This window comes from Ornithodoros turicata, chromosome 10 (assembly GCF_037126465.1).
Source record: "Ornithodoros turicata isolate Travis chromosome 10, ASM3712646v1, whole genome shotgun sequence".
NCBI lineage: Eukaryota > Metazoa > Arthropoda > Arachnida > Ixodida > Argasidae > Ornithodoros > Ornithodoros turicata.
The window spans coordinates 28,684,669-28,696,930 of NC_088210.1; the positions used below are offsets into that span (position 1 = coordinate 28,684,669).

General features: G+C 42.9%; 1 protein-coding gene and 2 long non-coding RNA genes across 4 annotated transcripts in view; 2 read left to right on the forward strand and 1 right to left on the reverse strand.

The window, feature by feature from the left end:
* The window catches only part of LOC135370414 (neprilysin-1-like), a 45,004-nt gene extending 43,113 nt beyond the window's left edge, over positions 1 to 1,891 (forward strand). The window contains exons 20-21 of the mRNA XM_064604159.1: positions 19 to 95; positions 1,733 to 1,891. Of these exons, the coding sequence (XP_064460229.1) occupies positions 19 to 95; positions 1,733 to 1,832 (177 nt within the window). The 3' untranslated portion in view covers positions 1,833 to 1,891. The remainder of the gene's footprint in view (positions 1 to 18; positions 96 to 1,732) is intronic.
* Positions 1,892 to 3,705: 1,814 nt separating this feature from the next.
* Positions 3,706 to 7,321, forward strand: LOC135370416 (uncharacterized). 2 transcript variants are annotated; one of them, XR_010415334.1, is made up of 6 exons: positions 3,706 to 3,824; positions 4,462 to 4,507; positions 6,508 to 6,602; positions 6,669 to 6,810; positions 6,960 to 7,010; positions 7,221 to 7,321. It is a non-coding gene; the product is annotated as an uncharacterized LOC135370416 (long non-coding RNA). The 2 variants fall into 2 exon arrangements; XR_010415335.1 differs by lacking the exon at positions 4,462 to 4,507.
* Positions 7,322 to 9,045: 1,724 nt separating this feature from the next.
* Positions 9,046 to 11,026, reverse strand: LOC135370417 (uncharacterized). The gene is made up of 3 exons (XR_010415336.1): positions 10,527 to 11,026; positions 9,347 to 9,399; positions 9,046 to 9,245 (listed from the first exon to the last, which is right to left on the reverse strand). It is a non-coding gene; the product is annotated as an uncharacterized LOC135370417 (long non-coding RNA).
* Positions 11,027 to 12,262: the final 1,236 nt, after the last annotated feature.

Sequence of the window (12,262 nt, forward strand, 5' to 3'; positions counted from 1 at the left end):
CTCTGTTCGTATTTACAGGCGTGGTGCAGCAACACAAGAAAGGAGGAAATGAAAAACACCCTTCAGTATGATACTCACAGCCCGTCGAAATACAGGTAGGTTATATGAAACGTCCTCGCCTTTTTCATGTGGGTTACACGAAGCAATCTACTTCAGGTGGCAGCCAAATAGTATGCACATATTCAGGGCTTTGTATGATTACTTTTTTATGCGTCTTTTTTATTCTGATTATGCTATATTCACTTATCAGTTTTTACTAATTCGGTTCTAAAACGACGTCTTACAAGCTCGGTTCTAACAAAATGTGTACACACTGTAAAAAAAAGGTGTATATTAGGTAGACATTGCAGCTTCTAGGTTGCAGTTATTCCCAGTTCTAGTCCCCTCACCCTAAAATTTACTCCTCAGTACTGCATAGTCCCTAGAGTTTGGTTCTTTTTTCTTTTTTTAGGACACCGGAGGAATTCGGTGTGATGTAATGTGATAGAAAAAAAAAGGGGGGGGGGGATTCAAGTCACGACAAAGACTGGCTACCCCAGACCACTTAGCCGCAGTTAGTTGGAAAAAAAAAGGGGGGGGGGGAGAAGACATACATCCCTCACTGTCACTGTGAGAAGATTCATTATTCTATCCCAACACATTACCGCCAGCAATGCAATTGCTGGCTTGTAGGCCTTTGGGGGCATGTAAGTTATTTTGCAGACAACAAGAACAAAAAAATTCAGTGGCGATTTAGCGGTAAATGGGTGAGAAATGTGGTAGCATTAAGCGCTTTTTCCGGTGTATACTTGACTTCCGGTTGTCCACCTCCGGTCTATGCTTGACTTCCGGTTAAACTCTTTCAATTACTATATGCAGGTTCAGTTAATTAACTTTCAATTACCCTTCAACTGCCGAAGGTAACTGCAGGTCACCTGAGGTAATCTTGAATTTCATTTAATAACTTTAATTACGTTTACTTGCTTTAATTATTGTTTCTCTTTAATTGCCGTTAATTCTTTTTAATTACATTTAATTACCGCCGCTAACCTGCGGTTACCTTCGGTAATCTTCAATTCCATTTAATCCTTCTCTTAATTACATATATCTTGCATTCATTAACTTTAAACTCAACTTTCTTGCTTTAATTACCTTCGATTACCTATAATTACCTTTAATTACTCTTAGTTGCTATTAATTACTCTGACTCTTAATTACCCTCAACTACTTCAATTTCTTATCATTTGGCTTGATTTGCAATTACCCTTTTATCTCCACTTATACCTCTGCCTCGGTGAGGCTTGGCCATCTCATACACGCACATGCATACATCTTTTTTTCCATTTTGACACTCCTAATGCTAACGCATTAAAACTACCCAAGGGAGCTGTATTCCTGACGGTGGACTCTTCACATAGAAACGAAGTAATTCTGTGTTTCTAAGATACATAGGAAATAACCTTTTTGGACGCCGTAGGGACTTTGGTCCTCACCGTACGTGAGGCGACTCATTATTGAATTTACCACATCATTATATCGACAGTCGGATAGGGCATCGCCCCACCCTCCGAATTGCAGCTCCGAATTGGGCAGTATTCGAGACAGACGACGATGCAGCCGCCCATCCTGTTCTTGTCGTCTGCAAAATAAGTCACATGCCCCAAAGGTCTCTCTGGATGTTATATATGTTTATCGTCGGTTCCACACGTAAACACGAATCCCTTTCACTTGTAGAGATTCACTTCTATCGCAGGGTCAACATTCCAATGGGAAATTTCGAGGAGTTTTCCGAGGCATTCGGCTGCCCCGCGGGATCCCGAATGAACATTTCCAGCAAATGCGTCCTCTGGTGACTCCGTAATGGACCTCCGGAACGCGCCGGGGCTTGTAAATAAACCAGTTTATAATGTCATACGTGTTGCTTTATTATAGCCAAACTTTCTTTTGTGCTCATTGCTTTCGATATAAGGTAGATTTGCTGCGTCTTATACTTTGTGGCGCAAGCGGTGAGCGAATGATCGAGCAGCGTATTCCGCGTGCAAAAACATAATACTTGAAGTCGCCCGTGGAGCAGACTTCACATTGACGGCAAATATGGTCAAAACCCCTCTAGAGAAGAGGCCAGGCGGTTTAATCACAAGCCGTAAGAAACTATGGTTAACCAGAAAGCATACACTTTTCAGAGCTCTTTATGGCTCCGATGTACAGCTCCCTGCAAGGTTAGCTGTCGCCGAGTTCAAGTTAACCATGCAGGGAGCTGTACCTTCAGGTCAGGGCCATGTAAGCGTGGCTACCGCGAAGGGGTATCTCGAATCCCAAGACCCCTGGTCTCGCTCAAACTCAATGTAGATGCAATACTACCTGGAAAAGACATCTACCATGTATGACACTACATAATAGCATGTGAATGGGGTGAAACAAGGGAGTTCCTAGGATCGCGAGTTTCCAGAGACACGTTCGGACTACAAAGGCTGAAGAAGGGCTGTTCAGCTTGCACGGACGTTGATGAGGTCCTCAGTGGCACCCTTTGCAGCTTGGGTAAGGCAGCTCGTGCGTAGGACACTTCTAAAGTTACTGAGGACGCTACAGAGGAATTTCCTCAACGTTCGTGCCCCGAACACAAAGGCCGAAGAATACGAAGCTTCGCTCCAGTGCACCCAGGTGCAAAAGGGCAACGTAGAGTGAGCCCATGCACACAGATGTTATGCCAGATGTTATGCCAGGTAAGTTCCCTTACAACTTTGTAATGGATGAGGCAATTAAACGTAGAAAGACAAAACACACTTCCTTTGCAACTTCAACTTATGCAACAGTTAGAGAAGCACGTCACATCGCGGCCATATTCAAGTTGACATTTCCGCTAACAGATTCCACTAACAGTACGTTACCGTACTAGCGATTTACGTGGAAGTAGTCAAAACGTATGAGGTATCAATAGAAGTTACTGAAGGTACCCCAGACCAGTCAATACAATAGGAGCCGTAATTATAGTGTAGTCCATGTATGCACCACAATTATCTTTTTCCTCGTCCACATGTCCTTCCCTCCCTTTTTTTGCGCTCTCTCAGCAGCTTTAACAACAACAAAAAAAAAAAAAAAAAGAAACGAAATTGCGGAATCGTTCAAACTCCGCCACATGGTTTGTTAGCGAAACACTGGCGCACTGGCTTGCTCAAGCAAGCATTCCACCTGAGCCATTTCGCCGAACGGGTAACTGCTCAGATTTATTCCGGTTCCGGTTCAGTTCAGCGTTAGAATAAAGAATTTCGGTTCAGTTAAGTTCCAGTTTAGCAAAAAAATAACGTTTTTTTTTAGCACTTTTCGGTTCAGGTTCAGCTCTTGTTCCGATCCCTGTCTGCTGCACACGTCGACACCTGTGCACCTTCGTATAGCCTTTCCGCGGGAGTACCACGGAGTTTAAAAAAAAAGTTTGGTGATGGAGTTCAAGCGAAGCTGCCCGTTGATTAAATAAATTATGCCCTTATAGGGGTTTGCGCATTCGCCATTTCTTTGTGTCTTCATCCATTCGTACAAGAACTTACTAGTCGATTGTCGAGCATAACGCATGCCTCAGCCTTCGCTGAAAGGAAGAAAAAACAATTTCCGCATCGGTTTGCGTGATTTATCAGCGGGTTCACCTCAGACATTTTCAAAGGACGCGTAGCACATCCCTGCGCTGTTATCTACCACCAGCATTATCTCGATCTGACGGGACGTTTTCGCGGTTCAGCCATCTTTTCTCAGCCTGGTAAAGAACACGGAGCATGCGTGTTGTATATGTTTTCAACTAGGAAGGTACAGAGGGTCGTCTTCTGCGCAGCAGGGAAAGCACAGACGTTTTTGAGGTATTTTTTCGGTGTTTCTTTCGCTTTTTCGCATTAAGAACACGAAACCAAGAGCAAAGAGCCTGGAAGGCAAAGAGCTATTGGCCTTTGAGCCATCAGAAGGTAACATGTTCACTGCTGTAGGTAAGCCTAACCTAAACGAATGATGGCGTCCCGAAGTTGGCCGCAATCCGTTTCGGAAAGTCTTGCGTGTACCGGGAGCAAACTAAAGTCCCTTATACAGGCATAACCGTAGAATAAACGTAAACACAAGCAGGAGTCTCAGTCAAAATCGGAATGTAGCCAGAAGAAACGTCGGATGATGACAGATGGTCAACGACCCGCATAGCAGCAGCAGGCAGGAAACCGTGGAAGTACTACTCACAGCAAGTTATTGAAGGAAACCTATCAATAATAAAAGAAATTGTCGAAAGGTAATCCAAATACAAGAACGTATAAATAACTCGGAGGAATCATCAGAAAGTCACACCAGCGCAATAATGGTGGACTTGTAAGCCAAAGTTGAGGAGTTGCCACTCTGGGGTTGGAATGATTCCGGAATCGTTCCAGATTCACCAGAGCCCGGAATGGAATTGGAGTGGAATGTCGGAAACTGTCCTAGGAATGGAATGGAATTAGGCATTTTTTTTTTTCGCAGGAGAATGGGATTGGAATGGACTGGTCTGGGTGCCACACGGTCAAGGGCGAAATAACCTTGTCTTTCTGCCTTTTTCCGTGATGGATAATGTCAATCTCCTCTATAGCACTCCTAGGCTACCCAGCACGGTTACCGGTCCCTTTTCTTTTATTGATGGAATTAAAGGAATGGAATGGGGTTGCCAAGCCATTCCAGGAGTGAGAATTGGCCATACCTTTTCATTCCGAGGAATTGAAATGAATGGAACTATCACAAATCTGCATTCCTCGGAATGGAATTGGAATGGAATCCCATTCGGCATCCCTGTTGTAAACAAAAGGAGACACGCTCATAATTCCATGTCATCAAAGATAGTAGTGAAGACAGTAAATATCTTAGTAAATCATTTATCATAACATCAATAGTAAATCTATCATAACTTCTACTTGCAGGACGCGCTAGTTTCTGGCACTAATGTACTGGATATGATGCAGTGCAAGAGGGGAGTAGAGCTGCCCGCCCTGCATCTGATAGCTTCCGACGATAACTGATGATGATAATCGTTAAAACAACGTTGTGCAATACCAGCAAAAAATACGTAGCGCCATCTCTTATGCCGAGCGAAAAGCTTTGCTATCAAGCGCGGCGTATTGATAAGGGATTCTTGTCACCCTTGTCTCCGTGGGTCCTCGGTTGGTTCGGTGCTTGACCACTATATACGATTTTCCAGCCAGCCTGATACCTAGCGCTTTTGCAGCCAACACAAGCCAACAAGGAACACTAGGGATACAGCACAAGACACGTGGTTTGGGCGGTAAACAGTTTTCAGCATGCTCCCTCGGCTAGACGGCGCTGCGCTTTCAATATGGCGGCATCCACGCGAAAACGTGGTGTAGACAGCACCAGCTACATAGAGGAAGCCTGCTTACTCGTCGATGTGACGTAACAACTAATAGTCAGCCAATCACGAACGTGCTTTCAGCGGTCGTGGCCATGCAGAAGATCCACCGTCGTCTGCGAGTTGTGATTGAACGTCCCCGCGTACTAAATGACAAAACTTATTGGAAATAAAGCGCAAAACGGTCTCAATCTTTCTTAAAACTGATTTTCTGGAAAGCGTCTTGCAGTTTTTGTCTAAATATTTAGGTCTGCAGGTTCCAAGCGAGCTGCTGTTATTTGTGGGTTCTTGAATTCGTAGGACGGTGAATCGCAGTAGCAGACGAATTCTGACTATTGATGTCCACATAGCGAAGGAGGGAAAGGAGGCAATGAGCAGACCTACTGTATCTAGGTGGCGTTGGTATAGACTTGTTTCTGTGGATCCCCCAGGGGGCGCGAGCGAGCAGCGCCTTCAGCTCCCCCAAAATATGCAACGCGCGGTAGTTTAGCAGACGACGCGGCGCTTTCAAACACATGCTCAGTTGTTCACGCTTGAGAAGACTGCACTGCCTTTTCTGTGGGTTTCCTGCAGATTTTATAGTTTCCCTTGGCGCCATACCGCCATACCGCTTGAAACACCATGTAGAGCTCGCTGAAGAATCTACCTCCTGTTCAATCCGTGGCCGCTTGGGTCCGAGATGGCGCTGCGCAAACTTCGCTGCGACAGCCCAATAGGGAAAGGAGGTTATATACTAAAACTTCTGAAGTTCTGGCATATGTAACCTTCTTGGTACGGGCCTGCTGTAAGCTCGGGTGGGGGTGGAACGTAATTGGGGTTAGAGGAAGAAACCTAGGAGAGGATGGGCAAAGTAGGATCGTCAAGTGGTGACGGCACGGGGAAGTAAGATCCAGGGGTCTTCTACACCCCCCCCCCCTCCCCGGACCTGTGGTTCGACCAGCGGCGCCCTTCCCAAATGCTTACCACGGTTATGCCACCTGTATGGCATTATATTGTCAAAAAAAAAAAAAAAAACTCTCGAAATTTTTTTCTCAGCCAATGATACCTAGACTAGTTTTGACGGTTTTTCATTGCAACATGAGAAGTTTGTTGATGGGTTGCTGTATATTTTTCATTAAAAAGTGGAAGAAAATACATATACTCTGTAGAAGGTACACTTTATTTTGCAGGGGAAGAGCAACCTTGAATATTTGGCTCCGGAGACACAAGGAGGTTACCCTTTCTTCCATTTTCAGCTACACAATAAGAGCGCTCAGAATGAGCGGTAATTGTGCTCTTTGTTTTGCTGGTGGAATTGCAGGTAAAATGAAACTTGAAATTTTTGTTTCAGAAGGCACAGAGGTTAGTCTTACATTCTAAAATGGATAAAACCACCAGCGCAAGGAAAGAAGAAAAAAAAAACGAAAGAAGAAGAAAGGGACAAAAACGAGACAACACAAAGCACGGATTGCCAGCCAAAGACTTTTATTCGTGTAAACATTTTACAATGTACCACCAACGCGGCCGAATCCTAAATTTAGTCTCACATCTTCTTCCATATTCAGCACAAATAAATGGAAGCGCTTAGAATGAGCTGGAATTGTGCACATATACTATGTAGAAGGGTATCTTTGTTTTGCAGGAGGAATTGTAGGTGAAGAATCTTTCAGCTTTGGTTCCTGAAAACACCGAGGTAGGTCTTACCTTTTCTTCAATTTCTTAGAAAAAAGAAGAAAAAAAAACACGTAGAAAGAACAACGGAACTATGCTCATATACTTCGTAGAAGAAACTATGTATTTATTACCCTGACATTTTATTCCATTTTCAGCAGTAAAAAATTAGTGATCACAATGAGCTAGAATTATGCACGTATACTCAGCGGAAGGTGCTTTTATTTTGCAGGTGGAATCGCAGGGGAAAAACAACCCTGAAATTTTGGCTTCAGAAAACACAAAGGTTAGTCTTACGTTCTATATCGTACCTGACGAAGGATGGACTCCGTCCGAAAGCTTGTCAAATTAAACTAGATACTCATTCTTCTAACTGTTCCATTTAGTTTTCATGGCTATTCCTTCCTGGACTTGACATCGTTTTTATTTTTCATCTATTTTTTACTACGCTGTTCATTCTATAATTGATAAAAAAAACGTGCAAGTGAAAAACCACTTAACAAGAAACACCACTAAAGCGACAAGAGCGGGATGACACAAAGCACTTACTGCCAACCAAAGAATTTTATTCGTGTAAACATTTTAGAATGTAGCACCAACCGCCTGGATTTTAACTTTATTTAGTCTTACAGTTTCTTCAATTTGCAGCGAAAACTACCTAAACAAATAAGTAAATAAACACACTTAGAATGAGCTGGAATTATGCACATATGCTCTGTAGAGTGCGCTCTTTATTTCGCAGGTGGAGTTGCAGCTGGGAAGGACCACTTTGGAAATTTGGCCTCGGAAAACACTACGAGATTACTCTACAAGTTTTCTTCCATTTATGCAAAATAAATGAAGAAATAGAAGCTCGTACATTCAACTGGAATTGTGCATATATAATCTGTAGAAGGTGCTCCTTATTTTGCAGGTGGAATTGCAAGGGAAGAAGAAAAGAAGCTAGAAAATGTGTTCCAGAAAACAAGAACTTTTTGTTCAATTTTCAGCAATAAATAAATAGCGCTCAGAGTAAGCTGGAGTTACGCACATCTACTACGTGGCGGGTGCTTTGTATTTTTTGCAGGAAGAGGCATCTGCGGAGATAGTCCTCCAGCCCCACCACAGAACATGTTTCCTTTTAAATTTGTCCGTACCTATCCCTACTGTTGAATAAAATTCAATCGCAACACTGCGGAGAAAACGTGCATAATTAAGAATGCTGGAAAGGTGGGTGGCTCTTGTCTAAACGGTACAAAAATATTCTCAAAAACAGCGCCCCCAGACAAGCTACGAGAAGGGAGGAAAAGCAGCGCCACCTCCCCACTTCATCTCACCTGAAAATCGCGTTCAGATTGACCCAGGGAAATGGACTCGTCCGGCAGGGGGGGTTTAAAGGACACCCCCCGTCGTGGGCGAGTCCATTAACATCAGTAGAATAGGCTCAACTAGCACTCATCCATCCAAATTTGGCTATTTTCTTGCAAAACGGATGGCGCCCCCTAGCGGGGACGTCCTGAACTAATTCAAGGCCGCGTTAGAGGTCAATCAAGGTTAATCAAGGTCAAACAAGGTCAAACAAGGTCATTCAGTAAAAATTTTTCTGGGCCGTTTTCGACAAAATTTTCCCAGTTTTCAAGGTCGCTTTAGAGGTCGAATAGAGGTCAAACAGAGGTCGTTCAAGGTCAATCAAGGTGACTTCTTGAGAATGGACTCGTCCGGGGAGGGTAAGGACATCCCTCGGGCGAGTTCATTAATGGACTCGTCCAAGGGGAGTCCTTTCCCTCCCCGGACGAGTCCATTTATGGTATCGTCCTCGGGGGTGTACGTCACTGCTGGAAGAGTCCATTTCTCAGCGTTTTTTGGCCATTAATTCGTTCAGCATTTCCATGAGAGGAGGCGCTGTTGTTTCGAGAGAGGTAAACTTCTCAAAATTTGTTTACGAACCTCTTTAGACAGTTTAAAAAATCGTAAGCCATCTAACCAGAGACACTCACCGGTCAGCGTTTATCAAACATTATGCCCTTCTCCATCAGGACCAATGCTTCGTATGATATGAATTTTATTGAACACTGGATATGAGACAGAGATTTTAATAGCATAAATGCAACTCAATGACAATTACACACCAACTGAAACTCGGAATGAAGTTTGAGTCTTCTGCGGCCAAATTTCGAACACACATTGTCCTCTTCGCTGTAGCAGTGTGTAGCTGTGTAGCGTGTGTGCTGTAGCAGCGAAACCAATTTCGATGGTAGTTCCTGCTGTCCCATCCAAACTGCAGTATAGTGCACACGTTTTACCGAGAATGTGGTCAATTTCAGCTCCGTTAGGAGCCCTTTTATTTTTTTCACTGAAAATGGAAAAGGTAACGCTGACCTCTTGGTGTTTTCTTAAGTCAAATTTTGATGGTTCTTCATGTCGCATCCCACCTGCAGAAAAAGAACACCGTTTGTAAGTATGTGCGGTTAATTTGGTGAAATAGTGAAAATTCGAAGGTCTTTTATCGACCCTAAATTTCGGTTCAAATTAAAGAGCATGGTCTGCTGACTCTGTGTGCTTATTTCTAGTTCGACTTGATCAGTTTCATTTTTATGCCAACCATGAGTAATAAGTAAGCCTCTCGGTATTTTTTAAAGGTGAAAATGCGAAGGTTCTTTTTGGACCTTAACTTCAGCTTAATAGAAGTACTATTTTTTCACTGAAAATGGAAAAGGTAACGCTGACCTCTTGGCGTTTTCCAGTGATGGCCACTAACTACTTCTACAGTAGTTTTACTATAACTACTAACTACTTTGCAATGGAGTAGTTTAACTAGTAGTTCAACTACTTTTCAGGGGAGGTAGTTAAAACTACTTCTTTAACTACTACAATGTATTTTAACTACATCTCTAGCTACTTAACGTTGTCCATCAACATCAATCCCATTTGATAGTGTTCTTGGACACCTAAATATGAATCACAAGCATTGCTTTGCACCTCCGTTCTCATCAAACAAGTAGCTCAGGGTAAAAGTCGGAAGCACAATCGTGCCGTAAAGCTTGCGGCAAAATCGGAAGTAGTTGGAAGTAATTGCAGCAACCTAACTACTATAGTTAACTACTCGAAATAGTAGTTTAACTGGTAGTTGCACACTACATTTCTGCAAGTAGTTGATAACTACTTTTTAACTACAATCTGATAGTTTAAGTAGTAGTTTAACTACATGTAGTTAACTACTGGCCATGTTTTGTGATTACTGAGGCCAAATTTTGTAGGTTCTCCTCCTCGTCTCATCCCACCTGCACCATAAAGAACACCTTTTCTCAGTATGTGTGCCTAATTTCATCTCAATAGGAGCAATTTTACTTTTTCACTGAAAATTGAAAGGAAGGTAAGACAGTGTTCCAAGGTAATACAGCAGGTAAGACAAGACTTCCTATTGCTGTTTCCTGAAGCCAAATTTGGAAGGTCTATCTTCCAGTCCCCTTCCATTTACCGAATAAGGAGCACCTTTTTCCGAAGGTGAAGCCAGCTCAATAAGAGCACTTTTGACAAAAAAAAAAAAAGTAAGACTTACCTCTTGCTGTTTTCTGAAGCCAAATTTCTAAGGTCCGTCCTCCTGTCCCATTCCACCTGCAGAATAAAGAGCACCTTTTTCTGAGGATATGTGTGGCTAATTTCATCTCAATAGGAGCACTTTTACTTTTTCACTGAAAATTGAAAGGAAGGTAACACAGTGTTCCAAGGTAATACAAAAGGTAAGACAATACTTCCTCTTGCTGTTTTCTGAAGCCAAATTTCTAAGGTCCATCCCACTGTCCCATTCCACCTTCAGAATAAACAGCACCTTTTTCTGAGGGTGAAGCCAGCTCAATAAGAGCACTTTTGACAATGAAAAAAAAAAAAAAAGTAAGATCTTGCTGTTTTCTGAAGCCAAATTTCTAAGGTCCGTCCTCCTGTCCCATTCCACCTGCAGAATAAAGAGCACCTTTTTCTGAGTATATGTGTGGCTAATTTCATCTCAATAGGAGCACTTCTACTTTTTCACTGAAAATTGAAAGGAAGGTAACACAGTGTTCCAAGCAGTGGCGTATCTAGAGCTACCTGCGCCCATGGCAACATGGTTAACATGTCCTTGGGGATGCGTTTTCGTGTGGTCCGCACTAGGTTTCACACCACAACCTCTCTAATGGCGGTTGCTTTAGATCATTTATGAATGTGCCAGGTTGAGTGCCTGACCTGGCACATTCACACCCGACCACATAATGGCGCCCCTGTTCACCTGGCGCCCATGGCACCTGCCAACACCTGCCAACACCTGCCAACACCTGCCACACCCTAGATACGCCACTGGTTCCAAGGCAATACAAAAGGTAAGACAAGACTTCCTCTTGCTGTTTTCTGAAGCCAAATTTCTAAGGTCCATCCCACTGTCCCATTCCACCTTCAGAATAAACAGCACTTTTTTCTGAGGGTGAAGCCAGCTCAATAAGAGCACTTTTGACAATGAAAAAAAAAAGTAAGACTTACCTCTTGCTGTTTTCTGAAGCCAAATTTCTAAGGTCCATCCTCCTGTCCCATTCCACCTGCAGAATAAAGAGCACATTTTTTTAATGTGAAGCCAGCTCAATAAGAGCACTCTTGACAATAAAAAAAAGTAAGACTTACCTCTTGCTGTTTTCTGAAGCCAAATTTGGAAGGTCCATCCTCCTGTCCCATTCCACCTGCCAAATAAAGAGCACCTTTTTCCGAAGGTGAAGCCAGCTCAATAAAAGCACTTTTGAGAATGAAAAAAAAGTAAGACTTACCTCTTGCTGTTTTCTGAAGCCAAATTTCTAAGGTCCATCCTCCTGTCCCATTCCACCTGCAGAATAAAGAGCACATTTTTTGAATGTGAAGCCAGCTCAATAAGAGCACTCTTGACAATAAAAAAAAAGTAAGACTTACCTCTTGCTGTTTTCTGAAGCCAAATTTGGAAGGTCCATCCTCCTGTCCCATTCCACCTGCCAAATAAAGAGCACATTTTTTGAATGTGAAGCCAGCTCAATAAGGGCACTCTTGACAATAAAAAAAAGTAAGACTTACCTCTTGCTGTTTTCTGAAGCCAAATTTGGAAGGTCCATCCTCCTGTCCCATTCCACCTGCCAAATAAAGAGCACCTTTTTCCGAAGGTGAAGCCAGCTCAATAAAAGCACTTTTGAGAATGAAAAAAAAGTAAGACTTACCTCTTGCTGTTTTCTGAAGCCAAATTTCTAAGGTCCATCCTCCTGTCCCATTCCACCTGCAGAATAAAGAGCACATTTTTTGAATGTG